Source organism: Clarias gariepinus, chromosome 16 (assembly GCF_024256425.1).
Source record: "Clarias gariepinus isolate MV-2021 ecotype Netherlands chromosome 16, CGAR_prim_01v2, whole genome shotgun sequence".
Classification (NCBI taxonomy): Eukaryota; Metazoa; Chordata; class Actinopteri; order Siluriformes; family Clariidae; genus Clarias; species Clarias gariepinus.
In genome coordinates this window covers 4,343,047-4,359,799 of record NC_071115.1, presented here as the reverse complement: position 1 = coordinate 4,359,799, position 16,753 = coordinate 4,343,047, and the positions used below count along the sequence as shown (strand labels likewise).

General features: G+C 39.3%; 2 protein-coding genes across 3 annotated transcripts; one reads left to right on the top strand and one right to left on the bottom strand.

The window, feature by feature from the left end:
* Positions 1 to 4,799: 4,799 nt before the first annotated feature.
* Positions 4,800 to 13,261, top strand: rusf1 (RUS family member 1). The gene is made up of 15 exons (XM_053514828.1): positions 4,800 to 4,974; positions 5,919 to 6,071; positions 6,163 to 6,240; positions 6,337 to 6,451; positions 6,529 to 6,574; positions 7,280 to 7,312; positions 7,410 to 7,515; positions 9,598 to 9,699; positions 10,408 to 10,478; positions 10,580 to 10,764; positions 11,540 to 11,597; positions 11,681 to 11,745; positions 11,931 to 12,068; positions 12,378 to 12,443; positions 13,077 to 13,261. Exons 2-15 carry the CDS (start codon positions 5,922 to 5,924, stop codon positions 13,160 to 13,162), a joined length of 1,299 nt encoding a protein of 432 aa, XP_053370803.1. The 5' UTR covers positions 4,800 to 4,974; positions 5,919 to 5,921; the 3' UTR covers positions 13,163 to 13,261.
* zgc:113090 (uncharacterized protein LOC553741 homolog) lies at positions 13,256 to 16,753 on the bottom strand. 2 transcript variants are annotated; one of them, XM_053514837.1, is made up of 3 exons: positions 16,708 to 16,753; positions 14,887 to 15,109; positions 13,256 to 14,693 (listed from the first exon to the last, which is right to left on the bottom strand). In XM_053514837.1, exons 2-3 carry the CDS (start codon positions 15,068 to 15,070, stop codon positions 13,966 to 13,968), a joined length of 912 nt encoding a protein of 303 aa, XP_053370812.1. In that variant the 5' UTR covers positions 15,071 to 15,109; positions 16,708 to 16,753; the 3' UTR covers positions 13,256 to 13,965. The 2 variants fall into 2 exon arrangements, with proteins under 2 accessions (XP_053370812.1, XP_053370811.1); XM_053514836.1 differs by lacking the exon at positions 16,708 to 16,753 and adding an exon at positions 16,540 to 16,695.

The window sequence follows — 16,753 nt, the reverse complement described above, 5'->3', positions numbered from 1 at the left end:
TCTTTTTTACAGATTTTCAAACGGTCTCTCTCTCTCTCGTCTAAGACTCCTCTTCTACAAACAGAGGGAAGAGACGGGTCAAAAAGGAGATAGAGAAAGAGGAATGATATGATGAAACTGGAACTGTGTGATGACCGTTCCTTTTCTTCTTTATGGGTTGTCTTTCTGTCTTTTCTTTTCTACTTATTCTGTTTCTTTTCTTTCTTTCTTTTCTCTGGATTTTCTTTAAATCCTATTTCATCCTCTCTCTCCCTCTTTCTCTTTCTCTCACACACACACACACACACACTGTCTGTCTCCTACAGTAAGTTCCCTTTCTTTGTCTCTTCCACTTTGATAAATGCCTGCACATTTTCTTTTTTACTTTATCTCACCTGACTATCTGTTTCTTTAAACCTTTAAATATGCAAAATGTGTCTAACAGAAAAGTAACAGAGACACTTTTTTCTTTTTTCTTTTTTCTTATCCGTGCCTTTAATGGTGCTGAAACATCAAACACAATTAGTTTTTCTTTTTAAAACAATTAGAGAAGTCCCTTTCTTTATGTCTAACTAAAAGTCTTTTTTTTTTTTTTTAAATCAATAAAACATTATATATACAGCTTGTCAGACTCTGCGCAGTCGTGAGTGAACAGCAGCTGAACGTCTGCCAGGAAGAGGAATTCCCCAGAGCCCACTGTGCCCTTTTAACTCCAGACCGGAGCTTTCGGTTCTTTTATGCGTTTCATTAAAACCCCGGTTTCCTCCTTTCATCCCGCCACCTTCCTTTATACTCTTTATTTTATTTCTCCACCCTTTCTGCTCTGTGTGCTTTGTGTATGAAATATACGCCGTAAATCTAGCGACAGGTTTATCTTGTCATCTGGCTCTACAATCCTTCCCTTGGTCGTATTTCTCTCTCTCTCTCTCTCTCGCTAGACGTCACTTCTCTTACATTGTTTCCCACAGCTTTATTTACAATCAGCTCCTCTCCCTGTCTGGGCTTGTCCTTCCTTATTACTCTGTCACGTTTGGGTTCATAACTTTTTAGCTTTCAGCTTTCAGATCTGTTACATCCCCAGTTTGCACCAAATGTAAAAAGGAAATTGCAGTTAATATACGAAGAGCGTTCAAGTCAAACTGGGACATTTGATTGTGCAGAATAATAGAACGCAGTTCTGAGAGTAAACACTCCTTCTATTTCTCTATATAAACCCCTGTTACACTAATGCACTCATCCCAGCGTTTCATTAGTGCTCAGATACCATCGAGGTAGAACGTTTTCTCAGTACGTCAGAGCCATGATCGAAATGTCTGCTTCACATCTGAAACCCTGGCCTCCCAGGAACTCCCTTATACAACCCCTGGCAAGAAGTATGGAATCACCCCTCTCAGAAGAGAAAAAACAAGCACATACATGCCACAAAACTATTTTTACTCAACAATCCAAACTTCTGGCTGTATAAAACACTTAAAAAAAACAAAACAAAGAAAGATAACAACTTAGTCAATAACAACTGTTTTAAAGATCAAACAGAGGAAAGAAATATGGAATCACACAAATCTGAGGAAAATTATATGGAATCACTAAATACAAACACTACAAGTACTTCTCTGAGGGATTTAACTAATGACAAACAGTATACTTCATCAATCTGTCTCCAGCTTTGTCTTATTGCAGTTGCCAGATCAGTTTTACAGGTTGGCGCCTTGTTGTGGATCATTTTCTTTAATTTCCACCACAGATTTTCAATTGGATTAAGGTCCGGACTATTTGCAGGCCATGCCATTGACATTATACTGTATGTCTTTCCTGTGAGAATGTTTTCACAGATTTTGCTCTATGGCACGATGCATTATCATCCTGAAAAATGATGCTACCATCACCAAACGTCCTTTCAATTGATGGAATAAGAAAAGTGTCCAAAATCTCAGCATAAACTTGTGCATTTATAAAAGATGTAATGACTGTCATGTCTCCCATCCCTTTACCTGAAATACAAACCCATATCATTAATGATGTGGAAATTTGCATGTTTTCTTCAGGCAGTTGTCTTTATAAATTTCATTAGAACGGCACCAAACAAAAGTTCCAGTATCATCACCCTGCCCAATGCAGACCCATGATTTATCACTACATATAACTCTCATCCAGTCATCCGCAGTCCAAGATTGTCTTTATTTAGCCCACTGAAACCTTGTTTTTTTTGTTTAGATGTTCATGATGGTTTTCGTTTGGAATTTTCGGTATGTAAATCCCATTTCATTTAGGTGATCTCTTACTGTCCGGTCACAGACGTTGACTCCACTTTCTGCCCATTTGTTCCTCATTTGTTTTGTTGTCTTGGCGCTTTGATGTCTTTCTTGGTCTACCAGTACGCTTCCCTTTTACAACCTTTCCATTTGATTTGAACTTGCTAACTGGGAACAACCAACATCTTTTGCAACATTCCGTGAAGATTTACCTTCTTCAAGAAGTTTGATAATCCTCTCCGTTGTTTCAACTGACATCTCCGGTGCTGGAGCCATGAGTTATGTCAATCATCTTGGTTCAACACATCACTAATGAGTGCAAGCACTCTTTTTTAACTGCAGACTAATTAGCAGTTGTAATCAGATACAGGTGTATGTTTTAGAAATGCAAAGTGCATGGTGATTCCATATAATTTTCCTCAAATTTGTGTGATTCCATATTTTTTTCCTCAGTTTGATTTTTAAAACAGTTGTCATTGACTATAGTTATCTTTGTTTTTTTGTTTTTTTTAAAGTGTTTTATACAGCCACAAGGTTGGATTGTTGAATGAAAATAGCTTTGTGGCATGTACACTAACGTTCAAAAGTTTTAGAACACTTTCTAACTCCATGATGGTTCCTGATGTTTATTTCTTTCTACATTGTAAAGGAATGCTGAAGGCGTCCAAAAAATGCATTAATCTCCTTTGAACAGTTAATGATGAGATGTTTCTGCTACTTCTGCTCTGTAAAGACTTCATAACGCCTCTCATCTGAGGTGTTGTTAATTGGTCATTTTTCAGGCTGATAACTCTAAATGAACTTCTCGTCTGAGACAGAGGTAGGTTTTGGTCTCGCCCTCCTGGGACGGCCTTCATGAGAGCCAGTTCCATTATGGTGCTTGACGGATTTTGCAAATGCACTTGACAATACTGTTCTTGCAAGAACTATTACAGAAAGGCTGACCACTGTGTCTTAAAATAACAACTAACTGTTGTTTTTCTTGTTGTTACGTAATTACCTAATCCCATATGTGTTATTTTATAGTTTTGAAATCCCCAGTATTGTTGTAGAATGTAGAAAATAAATCACTAAACAAAAACAAAGAAATTTTGTTGTGTGTTTTTTTTCCCTACACAATTAAACATTTACATGAACATCTTCTAAGAGTGGTGATTCCATACTCTTTGCCAGGGGTTGTACCCCTTTTTTCCAGGGCAGTTCTAAAGCTGGTTAGGAGGCAGTGCCCAATTTTAAACTGGTTCTTTGTTTACAGACTGCCAAAGCACCGGCCCTCAGACAGAAAAACTGGTCCCATGGTGGCACAAACACTTTTCTGGGCTAGAACAAAAAAGGACTGCGTTTGTCAGGGGCTGGAGGCGGGATGATCACGACTCAAATTCTTTCTAGTAATGATAAAGCCATGTTCGAAATTTTTTGCAACTATCGTGTTTATTTATTTATTTTTTGCTAACACTAGCTTTGTTGCTAGCATTGCTGGGAAAGTAGAGGTGCGCATGGATATATACAGTACAGTAATGTAATGCTGTGATTCTCTAGCCCATATTACAACAAAGCCAATTCTTAGGAGGTTTGCTATTGAACCGCCACTGGCACCAGACATGAACTAGCGCCTGGTTCACTTCAGTGGAAAAAGGGGGTTTATTGGAGCAAACGTTTGGACGTCATTAGGAGCAAGGTCAGGACAGTACAGGGGATGTGACAATAACGCCCAGCCGAGTTCCTGTAATGTAAAGTAATGTTGGTGAAGGATTGTGTGTCCAGTTTGCAGGTTATCTGTCAGTTTTCTAAGATCATGCGTTTCATTCGATGAGTAGCAGTGGGCTCCGAGCCACCTCGACCGGGATCATCATTTATGGACGTACGGCCTTCTTTAAAACATTCACACTCTTCAAATATTTTACTGTGACTAAGAGGCTCTTAAAATATTTTGTAAACCTCAATTGCTTTTATGTCTTCAATCACGAGACATTTCATTACATGGCCTGGTTTGACTTTCAGTTAACACCAGAAATAAATGCCCACAGGCAAATCTCTGTATATTCAACTGCTTTCGATCTTATTGTCTGGTGATAAAGTAGACATTTCCCGTCTAAGGCGGAGTAGAGACTCATATTGAAAGAGGAACTGTTTTTCCGTGAATTATCCCACTTAATGATTTCACTTTTCTTAGTTATTTTAACAAGCTTTCCTGTTTCTCCTGTACCAGGTCTCTTATCTTAACCCTTTTTCTTTTAAATGTCACTTTGATTAAAGTATACTCAGTATGAGGGCGAGTTCATGAAGTATCATGGAGTTACAGCGGTTTTTAACAATAATTCCATACGATACATATTATTAGTAAATATTTTATGAAAAGTCTGAACATTTAGTGACTTAAAAAATATTCTTAGTGAAAATAATTTTGTTTACAATATTAAATATAGAAATTAGACACTTTTGTACATCTATTTGCATCTTTAAATACGTTTCTTGTATTTTGGACAATTATAATAAGAGTACAAATGATTTACGTGTTTATGTTTACTTTGTTTTTTCTATATTTGCTTTTTAATTAAGAACCCAAATCACACTGGTTCACTGCTAGATGTCCCTCAGCGCTGAGTCACTGAGGGACTTCACTTCCGCCACCTTGCTGTTCTATTGGCTAAGCTCCGCCCATACGTCACATTCTTTTGGCCAATCAGAAAGCACGCTGCACGCACGACCGACGTGGCGTCGAAGAAAAACACGGAAGTGAATTGTGAGTTATAAAGATTAACGTTTATTCAAACATTTCTGCTTAAGTCATTATATATCAGAACGTAAAACAATATTTGTGTTAAATAGGCCTAACATTAATACATAATAAAGGGCGCACTAAGTGTGAACTCTTTATTAAAGCTTTCAGAAACACTACCTGAATAGGGCTGTGAATAGGAAACTGCATGCAACATGAAAGTAAACAATAAAGCAACACATGTAGCCTGATGTAGAGCAGAGTTTCCCTGTCCTGGTCCTGGAGACCCTGAAGGTGTGTGAGGAGCAGAAAATGTGCAGGGTTTAAGTGATATCTTAATGTTTCATACATTGGAGGACCTGAAACCAGTCTCAGAAGATTTTCTGTCTGTCTGTCCAGACAGATTTTGTTGCAGCATCACTCAAAACTGGCTGGACAGAATTTTATGAAACTTTGGCAGTACTTGGGTATCTGCATGAAGTTAAACCTGAGTATAAATGAAATCAAAAATTTTAGTAGAAGTGAAGTTATGAGTCGTTATGTGCTGGATCATAAACTGCACGTTTTGACATCGTAATGCGCTACTGTCTTAATGTAAACAAACACCTGCACCAATAGATATTAATTAGAAAAACTAACTGAATATTTTTACTGGGATTAGTTCATATTTTCACTTTGGCCAGAATAACAGCGCTGAAGTGGTATAAGTGAATTTTAACGTGCTGGAGTCATTTTAAGCCGAAACTTCAGTTTATACTATCTACTTTTTCTATTTCTCCTCTGTGATTCACTCTCTGATTACCGAACAGGAAGTGTATTTGTCTGACGACAAATGAAAGACAACTTGGTGTAAACAAGGCGTAAACATCAGCTTTTTGATGAACTCTCTTTCCCTTTGATTGTAATAAGATGACACACTAGTGCTTTATAATAACCAGTTCATTAGATTCCTTTGTGCGTTTTACTAGAACATGGCAGACGAAGGTGGAGGAGTGATTGCGACCGAGAGGTACGGCTCTCAGGAAGCCTGGAGGTACCGGGTAAAGGATGGAGAGATGCACAGAGAGAGGGTCGGCCAGGACAGAGTGACCAGGGGTAAATCCATCACTGATGCGTTCAAGGTGTGTCACTCTTCATACGAGTGGAGGCTTGAGACATGAGGGCTGATTAAATGTTGAAAGTATTCACATGCAAGTCTGTGTTGTTCTCTAGAACGTTTTCCTGCCTCAGGGTTACCCCGAGAGTGTCAGCGAGGATTATGTGCAGTATCAGATTTGGGACACACTGCAGGTTAGTTATACATTTATGGTGACATCTTGTGTACTGAAAGATGTTTTTTTTTCACTGTGATTGTCTTTTTTTGTTTGTTTGTTTTCCTTCTGTAAGGCTTTCTCCAGCTCTCTCTCGGGCACACTCGCCACTCAGGCCTCACTGAAAGGAGTCGGAGTCGGCAATCAAGAGGCCACGGTTGCTGCTGCTACAGTAACTTGGTTACTCAGAGGTGTGTGTTTGTATTGAGTGTATTTTTGATATGCATGAATACACGGATATGAGATACTTAATTTTTTCCTGTCTCAGATGGAACAGGGATGTTGGGGAGAATCCTTTTCGCCTGGTTTAAAGGGTGAGTATTGGCACGCTCTCATTGTGTTTCTATTTCTGTGATGCTTCAACATCCATCTCAATATGATCTCAACAACCTGACGTGTAAAAAATAGATTTAGCGCAGCAGAACTTCCACTGCGATGTCGTTTAAATATGATTCGTTACTGAGGTAAACCAAACTTATAAACCTGAAAGAAAAAAAGGAGGCTGACTAGCAGATTTTCCTTTATAAAGACACGGTTTTTTTTTCCTGAAACAGAACAAATCAGTAATAATATAAATCAGTGATTTTTCTACCTAACCTAATATGAGTTAACAGTTTAATTAAAACTTCTAATTAGCAGGTTTGATTTTTGTGGTCAAATCAATATTTCACTAGTTTTTTTAGGTAAAAGAAAAGAAATTATGCTGTTGTGTTTTTTTTTCCGTAACAGAAAAGTGTTTTATTCCTCTCATACGACAGCAAATACAACTTTTAAAACTACTTATATATAAGTTTTATTTGTTTTTATTTACAAAAAACAAGCTCCTGTTCTTGCTCACCAGCGTCTTTCTTTTTATCTAAACGCCTCGCTTTACCTCAGCGCTAACACTATAGACTCCTTCCATACATGTTCTGCAAACATTTTTAACACAATCTTTTTATTTACTTGTTACCATGGAAACACTATCCTATCAAAATCCTTCTGGTTTAAACATTTTTCTGTCCTCTCTGTTCCTTCAGGAGCAAACTGGACTCGGAAGCCAAAAAATGGAGGTGAGGATCGAGCCATGATTTCAGACGCGTTTTCGCTTCAATAATCTAATCTTAAATACGAGTTAGAGTGTTTTCGTGTTTTTTAAACCCGTCCCAGGCTTTTTGCTGACATTCTAAATGACGTGGCGATGTTGATGGAGATCACCGCGCCTCATTTCCCTCCTTTCTTCACTCTTATCGTCTGCATCGCGGGAGTGTTTAAGGTAACAGCAAAGTCATGTGCATTCACCATACAATGTTATCACCATGCCTCGATTTATTGTGTCATTCTGTATCACGATTTTATAAAATGTCCCGATTCGAAATATGTATGACTTTTTTTTTCTAATTTTGTTACAATTTTACCTTCAATCTTAAAAAAAAAAAAAATTTCTAAGTTTTATATCTTAGCTTTATATCACAGCTAAACAACTGAATTGAACATGAGTAGTTTAATGTAGCGCGTTTCTTTATACTGTTAGTTTTCTCACTTAAAACCTAAGCAATACTGTATGAACTAACTTCAAATACAAGAGTTAAATAATTTTTTTTAAAATAAAATTAAACCAAAAAGCTACATTGTTGCTGCGCACCACAAATCTCTCGCTGTTATGTCATCTGCTCTAGTTATCATTTCTAAAAAAACCTAGCAAATAATTCAGTCCTACTGCACAGGATTCCAATGTGGAAATAGTTCAGACTGCACCACCTGTAGGATTGTAACGAAACTGCAACGTCTTACCGCCTCAAATGTCTCGCAAGTCCTGAGAGCGGCTTCTAACACGCATGTTTCCAGACTAATTAGCGCTCATGGTGTTTTGAGACTGGTGTAATAAATGGCTTTCACTCACAGAGTTTTGAAAAAAAAGGCAGATTTAAGGCTTGTTAACGCGCACAACTTTTGATAATGTATCACAATGAAGATGTGTTTTTTTCTCAACACTCAAAAGCTCGCGCACTCGACACAGAATCTGATAACTAACGTGATCGGTCATGTCTGATCTGATCAAGCAGAAAAACAGCCAATTCCGGTCTCTGCCTGATCAACCGGTGCATCTCTATTACAAATGTAGTAAATAATTTTTTTTTTTTTTTTAAGATTTTGGATTTAGGTGATTCCTAAAAGAATCTTGATTCATAAATGGATTTTTTCATCTCTTTCATGCAGGAGTCATTACTTTAAGAAAAAGCTAAGCTGTATTTAAACACAATGTAAGATTTAAATCAATGTTTCCCAAACCTATGGACACAAAAGGTCCTTTTTTCCCCCTAGGGACACACTGTTTAAAAAAAACAAAAACGACAAACCATCATAACCCAATCCATAGGAGGTGTAATTTATAAATAAATGTTGCTAATCATTTTTATTGGCATTTGCGCGGCGCTTTATTACCTTAGATGGTAAACTGTTGATTTCTGAGATAGGCTAGTCCAAACGAGGTGTTATTTATGAATGATGATAAAAGTTTATATGTGCATAGATTAATGTTACTGATTATTTATTTATTGACATTTCCTTATTGCTTTATTAACTTGAAAAGTAAACCAACATGGATACATTTCTGACCCTACCTATAATAACGTGTAGCCATATACGTACATATGCATGTGATATTAAAAACGTGCATTTTAAAAGTCAACGATAAACCTAGACTTTCCAAATAATACCAAAGAACCACATTAATAGGTGAAGTTCACAGATTATCTGACTTTTATTTTTATTAATATTTCCTCTACTCTCACACCAACTGCAGATGAAATTGCAGTTGACGGTTGTAGAAAACTAACTAACTTAGCTCCCTCGTGTGGCTGAAAGGTGTACTGCAGTCATGAATCACCTCAATGTCAATCTAATTAAAATCACCTGACCCAGTGTTTGGGAACCAGTGCGCTTTATAAGACCACCAGTGACATTTTTAAAGGGATAAAAAAAAAAAAATCTGCAGAGTTTAAGAAGAGTCGTAGATTTCCAGTCATTCTAGTCGTAACTCACGGTTTAAAGCCAGAATTACACCATGACTCGCCTCATAATTTGATGTTTTTTCGGCACCAGTTTCAGAAAGAAGGCGTGGCCTAAAGTTTAACGTCAAAATTTTACATCAGAAGCAATTCCTGTTAGAGATTGTGTTAAAGTTGGATATAAACGTTTAGTATGAATGACTTTTTTTTAAGTGATGATTTACATGTGCAGATCACAAGTGCATCTCAACGTTCTTTACTGATTAGCTAAATTTGTCTGGTAACCCGTGTGTAGATTCTGATTAAATGCGTAAGCCATGGTGTTTTGTCTCTTCGCATCGCTCCAGTCGATTGTAGGCGTGGCCGGAGGAGCAACGAGAGCGGCGTTAACCGTTCATCAGGCTCGCAGGAACAACATGGCCGACATCTCTGCTAAAGACGGCAGTCAGGTCGGTGACTACAGCTGTGTCTCAGACGAAATTCTTTCTATCTTAAATGATGTCATTGATCAGACAGTGTATTAGGGACAATATGGGATTTATTTTGGAATTCCCATTTGTTCCCATGTAAGTCGAAATTTGTAAGAAAAAATTAATGTGAATTTTTGAGGGGAAAAAAAACTAAATTTTTGATAGAAAAAAAATTACATTTTGAGGAAAAAAAATTTTTTTGAGGGGAAAAAATTCTATTTGAGAAAAAACATGTAAATCTTTGAGTTTAAAGTTAGAATACAAGGGGAAAAAACTCAAATCTTTGAAAAATAAACTTTTTTTTATTTTATTTTTGTGTTGATTTTGTTTATTTTTTTCTATCAAGGAAGGAAACTGCATATACACTTTTGCAAGGTTAGGCAGACGTCACTGGTTTTGCTTTATGCCTGATCAAATAAAAATTTTGATAGAAAAAGGAGCTTGAAACTGAAACTTTTCGAGTTTTAAACTAGAAAATTTCTATTTTCTTCTCGTAAATTTGTGATTGTTTTTCTCGTGATCTTTTAAGTTTTAAATTTGACAATTTAAAAAATATAAATGTGCTTTTTTTTTCGTGCAAAAAAAAACCCTAAAATCCCATGTTGGTCGTCATACATTAAGGTCTTTAAAGGGCTGAGTGTTTTAGTGAGAGCTGTATACTTTAACAGGTGTTAATCCTTCTTACAGGAAACGCTGGTGAACCTGGCAGGCCTTCTGGTTAGCTTAATACTGATCCCACTTGTCACTGACAACCCTGTGTAAGATTAAAAATTAATTATTATATATGTGTTTATTTGTTTATTTTTGTGTATGAGCTGTAATACTGATTTGTGCTGCCTTCCATCTTCTTCCTCTTCAGGCTGACGTTTATTCTCTTCTTCCTCTTCACCGCACTGCACCTGTTTGCGAACTACAAAGCTGTCCGATCGGTCGTCATGGAGACGCTGAACGAGGCTCGTCTGGAGATCATCCTCCGTCGGTATTTGCAGGACGGACAGATGCTGAGTCCAGCGCAGGCCAATCCGAGAGAGCCGGTGTTTCTGGGTAAGTCCTTGAACTCTGTTATGTAATTACATTTCTGTGCAAAGATACAATTTAAAAACTGGTAGTTTATGTAACAACCTCAGCAGCGACCTCATTTCCCCTCTCGTCTGTTCCAACCACTCAGTTAAGTTCGATGTTTTTTTGTTTTTTTTTATACCTGAATGACTTACAGGTCACTGTGTGGCTTCATGAACAAAAAATAAATCCTCTGAAACCGGATTGAAAATATATAAGTGACAAAAAAAAGTTCTTTAGGAAGCCTGGAGAGCTATTCCTCAAGACTACATTTAAAATATAAGAAAGTCTTGCTCTTTGGAAGCAAAATATGATGTAATGTGGGGGGGTCAAGACTTTTGCACAGTACTGTCAATAGAGCATTGTGTGAATGCACCTTTACTGTAGAAAGCATCAGGTTTTTACTATAAAATGAGTGCATGTACAGTATATAGTCAGCCGAAAAATGTATACACACTTCAGAAAAAGAAAAACAGTGTAATGTAAATTATATTAATATAATATTAATAGTGGTATCAAATATCAAAATATAGCAATAGATTTAGTAAAATTTAGTATTAAAATAAGAATACACACTTCAGGGATAGAAAAACAGTATATATTTTTTTGGCTGAGTATACACACACACACACACACACACACACACACACACACATTACGTTCTGACCAATCCGATTAGAGAGAATTCTGCGGTCCTATGTGATGAAGCCGTCTGATGTGTCGCTTGATGCTGTTTCTAATAAACCATCCTTTATTTCAGAGTTTAAAACAGAAGCTCCTGTTAAACTCGGGGTCAGACTGCGAGACGTCGTTAAACAGTGAGTGTGCTCATGTATCAGTTTATTCCTGATAATAAAGCGGATAAATAAGACGAGTAGCACATGTTCTTTGTGGTCTGCAGGCCTCAGGAGCTCCAGCTGGCTTTGAGGAACAACACCAGGCCGTACATCATAGCAATCCAAAACGGTAATCCAAAACCCTGGAGTCAGTGAACACACACAGAGTTATCTGTGTAACTGTGTTCACTAAACAAATCTGACATTTTATTAAAGAATGACATGTTGGAATATTTCTCTCTTTACACTTTATAAGAATACAGTCCAAACGTTATCATGTTTAAATGACCTGTGGTAACCCTTGTCCCGCTGTAGGGAGCGTGTGTGTGTGTTTGAGCGCCGAGGCGTTGGTGCGTGATGAGATCATGGCGGCGTGTCAGGCTGTGTGTGTGAGCTCTGCGTTACACTGGTCACCGCAGCACGGAGCTCTTGGACGCCTCGCGCAAATCAGAGGTTAGAGACACTGGAGTCTCTTTCTGTTTTATAATCATACTAGAATCCATGTTTCATCGGTAGCTTTAGTGCTGAAGGTAAAGTTGGTAGAAAAAATACTTTTTGTAATAAACGCACCTCTCTAGTTATACCTTGTCTTTGATTGTAAAGTTTAGTCTCTTAAACTGTGTTTCTTTAATTAGGCCACACCCACCTGAGTAACAGAATCCTGCTGCTTTATCCTACATTATTTGTTTTTTCACGTCGTGTTCGTGGCACTTATAAGGAACAGAACGTTAATGTTAACGTCAACCTTGTTGCTCATTCCAGATCCATGGGACCTGGTTTCTGAAAGCCACAAGCTGATGGACCAAATTTTCCCGCCCTTTTTCAGAGGTAAGAGAATGATTTAGATATATTAGCGATAGATCAGTCCGTGGTGATTTTTGCTTGCCCTCAATTTAATTTTAGCACCTGTAAATCATAATAATACAGGTCGTCCCCTAATTCTGTTCCAGGAGCACGTTCGTAAGTCGGATTTGTTCTTGAGTCTGACAAAGTGAGTCTTGTACGCCTTTGATGCGAATATACAATGTAAAGCATACCAATCTACGTGACTAAATCTCTGTCCCCCCCCCACTCACTGCCATCATGTGGCCGAAAACCGTAACCGCGCATACGGAAATTAGTCTAACACGTCTAATGTAACAGTCGTGAGGGGAATCCCGGACAGCATTTTGTCTCACAGCTGTTTTCCACTGTATTGGACTGTGAACTTTGTCGTTGAACCACAGTCTGTCTGTATCTGCGGAAATTTGTAACTTAAATGTTAAAAACGGAGACTTTCTGATGCTCTACTCTTTTAATCTGCTTAAAGACGAAACCAGTGCCATTTATACTGTAAGGCCTGATCACTCGGAGTAATAGCCCTAAATTTTTACTTTTTTTTTTTTTTTTTATGTAACAGCCGATCAGAATCCAGATTTAATAACTTTTTTACCTTCTTATCCTTCTAAAACCTGTCCTCAGGTCTGGAAGCAGCCGGCTGGCAGACGGACCGGACGCTGCTGAACTGGGACGAGTGGAGAGCCGAGTGGAGCAAGAAAGGGAGCTAAGAGGGGAAACCTTTTTAAATCTGTGTTTCATGATGTTTTTAGCTGATGATCAGCGAAGAGGAACAAGTTCTTTCAATAAAATTTTTTTATTAAACTTGAGCATCTGGGATCTCTTGTGTTTTGCATAATTATTAAAACAAAAAACAAACTTAAATATTCACTTGCTTATTAAAAAAAAAAGCTAAACTACAAAAATGTGAGTGAGAATATAAACAATAAACAGCACACACACACTAATGAAGAAGCATTTTGCTAAATGACTCAAGAGTTTGGTGTGAAGACACTAGATTTGATTTGAAGTCGGTTATTGCTATTTTAGGACTTTCAGCATTCGAGCTCACCTTTGACCTCCCAACCAATCAGGTCGCAGTGTAGCGGAGTTAAACCTCCTGGAAGCTCCTGAGTGGCACGACAGAAAAACGCTCTCTGTCTCAAGGCCATCGTCAGGATTCTAACCTGGCTGTGTGTTCTGAGTGGGCGGGGCATACTCTCACCTCGTCACTCACTGTGATGCCAGCCAATCAGGGGCGTTCTAAGCTCATGTACGCTGGTGTGAATGGGGAAGTGGGGTTGAGCAGTCGTTCCATGAAAACGCCATCAGACTGCACTGTTAAAAACTTTCTATGTTCCCCCTGTTTCCTTATCATTGTGATTCTGACCTCTACAGGAGCTTTTCTCTGACCATGAAGCCAAAGTTCAGGCAAACTGCCTCCTGTTTGTCAAAACATACTATTAATAATACAAGCCGTTGGAGTCTAGCACGAGAGCTGCGAGGGATAAATAAACCCAGATGTTGTTCCAAGCTAAAGCGGCGCTCCGTAGTGAACTTTCCTCAGGTGGCGTCTGAGATTCTCGGTGCGGTTGAACCTCCTCCCGCAGAGCGTACAGTTATACGGCTTCTCGCCCGTGTGTATGCGCGCGTGCTTCTTCAGGTCGGCTAGACGGCTGAACCTGAACTTGCAGCGCTCGCAAGCGAACGGTCTTTCGCCCGAGTGACAGACAAAGTGTGCGCCCAGACTGGACGCCGTCGCGAACGACTTGTTGCACACGTGACAGGTGTGCGGGTTCTCTCTCCGCACGGGGACGTCCCCCCCACTGTTGTCTGTTCGGACGTGCGAGTGCGGAGCCGCCGGGTCCCAGTAGACGTGTGTGGGATTAACGAAGTGGAGGTGGCCGTCTGTGACCGCGTTTTCCGTCTGCTCCGATAGACAACACTCCGACGGCGATTCTGTTTTGATTGTGTGTGAGATTCCTGGCGTGCCGGTGATGTCAGGCGAGGGCGACCGGCTCCTGGAGAAGCTCCTTCGTGTGTTGTGACGGAAGTCGCACGGCGATGGGATCGGGTCGTGTGTTTCTCGTGGTTCTGCTCTCGGCTGAAGCGCGCTCGGTTTCTCCTCCTCGAAGGACACCTCGTACGGATCCGTTTCCTCATTCTGTCTTGTCTCCAGGTGACCGTACGGTGCTTGCGCAGGGTGAGAGTCATAGAGCGGCTCTTCCGCAGCTACAGACGATGACACCTGCTGCACTGCGTCTGAAACCGTAAAGAGATGCGTACTGTTCTTAATCGTCCCTGAGACAAAGTTGCATTATAGCAGGCCCGTCTAAAAATCCACTGCTTTAACCTTAGACAAAGCACTGATACTGGAGGCTCCTTAATCGCTGACATCGCTGTCTTAGCCTGTGTTTGAGCGTTACCTTTTAATTTATGAGCGTTTAGGACAAACCTGATAGCTGCAGCCTTTTCTGGAGCTCCTCAAGCGTGTGCTGAAGTTTCAGGTTCTCCTGCCGGATCCTGACCGACTCGTCCCGGTATTCGGACACGGCCTGTCCCATCAGACGCAGGACCTCGTGCACGGCCGTGGCCAAAAGCTCGGCCACGTTGGTGACCAGGAGGTCCATCTGAGTCATGTTCGGGTTCCGAGTTCAGACTGAACGCCAACAGTCTGCCTAAAGGGAGAAAGAAACCGTTCGTTTAATCAAAGGTATTTGTGATGAAATTCGGTCCTCTGTGATTCACAGCCATTTAAACTGCTGCAACAACATGGTTACAGTGTTACAGGGTGTACAAAAGCACTCAGAACATGAATTATAGGAAATTAGTAATAATGATAATTCCATTAAAGCATTCAGAAAATCAGTGATTTCACTTCCATCCAGATTACTTTGTTTTTCGCGCATCCGTAGCTAAATGTTTTTATTCCCGCATATAGTTTACTTTTACACCACTACATCCTACAACAAATATCTGTACTTTCTTCTTTACTACATTATTTATTTTTATTTTTTTTTGCATAGTGTTGCGTTACCTAACCAGAGCGTTGTGCAGTATTTGTAACAATGATAGCGCCACCTGCTGTCCATTAATTTGTGCCGGAAACAGGGAAATGTAATATTTTATGTAATATTTAAACTAGGGTCTCTCAACTTTTACACCAGTAGAAGTGTACTTCGCCCTGCTCTATAGACTGTCTTACAAAAACGCGGGCCTTCTGTTTGTCATGAAAATACTTTTGCTACTAAGAAATTTTTTTTCCCGATGCAGCCGTCACCTCATATTAGGGGGGAAAAAGGAGGGAAAAAAAGAGCTGGCTGCTTCTTGTCTCTGTATTCATCTCCAAACTTGAACATTACAGAATGACTAATCGATGCTTCAGTACAGGTACTTGACCACATCCTTGGTTCTGGAGGTAAAAGAAAATACAATCATTAACAAAAAAAGAAAAATTATATCCTGCAGGTTGATTACAGTAACACCCAAGTTTATTTTGACTTGAGTCACTGCCGGCTCTTTAAATATCGGCGCTCTACGCTGGTGTATTTAAACTGTAAATGCGTTAATTGCTTGTATTTAAACTTTAAATCATTAGTTTAATATTAGACATTAATATAATCTCAGACATGCTGTGAACAAACTAATCCAGTCCGAATAGGGCTACTGCACCTGCGCCCCCTGGTGGCGTCCATGAGGAACGCACCTGCGCCCCCTGGTGGCGTCAGTGAGGAACGCACCTGCGCCCCCTGGTGGCGTCAGTGAGGAACACAACTGCTAACTTTTCACAAGGATATAAAAATTAATGTAAACATGCAGTGAATTAACACCATAATCACTAAATATACTTTAATACTAAGATGTTTAATGCGTTTCACGGTGGAAAGAAGAATGTTTAACTTTTATGGTTGTCGTCACTGCAGTCTTATATAACTCTCATGACACATTTATTTCTCACACACACTCAGCAGAGCTGAACTAAATCATTCTGGTGGTATTTTCATGGCTCCTGCTGGATACTATGACTAATTAATAACTAATTGTTTGTTTGTTTCTCGATTTAGCATCACGTACCTAGCTTACTAGCCACAGCAGCTAATAAATATACCTGCTGATTTATTTCCCTCCACATTATTAAATCACACACCAGAGCTTGATATTCGACAGTTTTTCTGTCCTATTAACCAACTCGCCGCTTTCAGTGTTTAGAAACAATAAATAAATAGCAGCGTTTGCAACGCCGTGTTCATTTTGTTGTCATAGCGACGGCGCTTACCTTTAAATATCAGCCTGTAGGTGAATTTAGTGCTGTGACACTTCCG

Excerpts from the sequence above, each read along its gene's own strand:
- zgc:113090 (XM_053514837.1), bottom strand. The coding sequence starts at position 15,070 with ATGACTCAGATGGACCTCCTGGTCACCAACGTGGCCGAGCTTTTGGCC. Across the intron at positions 14,694-14,886 it reads GAAAAGGCTGCAGCTATCAG|ACGCAGTGCAGCAGGTGTCA; the intron begins GTTTGTCCTAAA and ends TTACGGTTTCAG.
- rusf1 (XM_053514828.1), top strand. The coding sequence starts at position 5,922 with ATGGCAGACGAAGGTGGAGGAGTGATTGCGACCGAGAGGTACGGCTCT. Across the intron at positions 6,241-6,336 it reads AGATTTGGGACACACTGCAG|GCTTTCTCCAGCTCTCTCTC; the intron begins GTTAGTTATACA and ends TCCTTCTGTAAG. Across the intron at positions 6,452-6,528 it reads AGTAACTTGGTTACTCAGAG|ATGGAACAGGGATGTTGGGG; the intron begins GTGTGTGTTTGT and ends TTCCTGTCTCAG.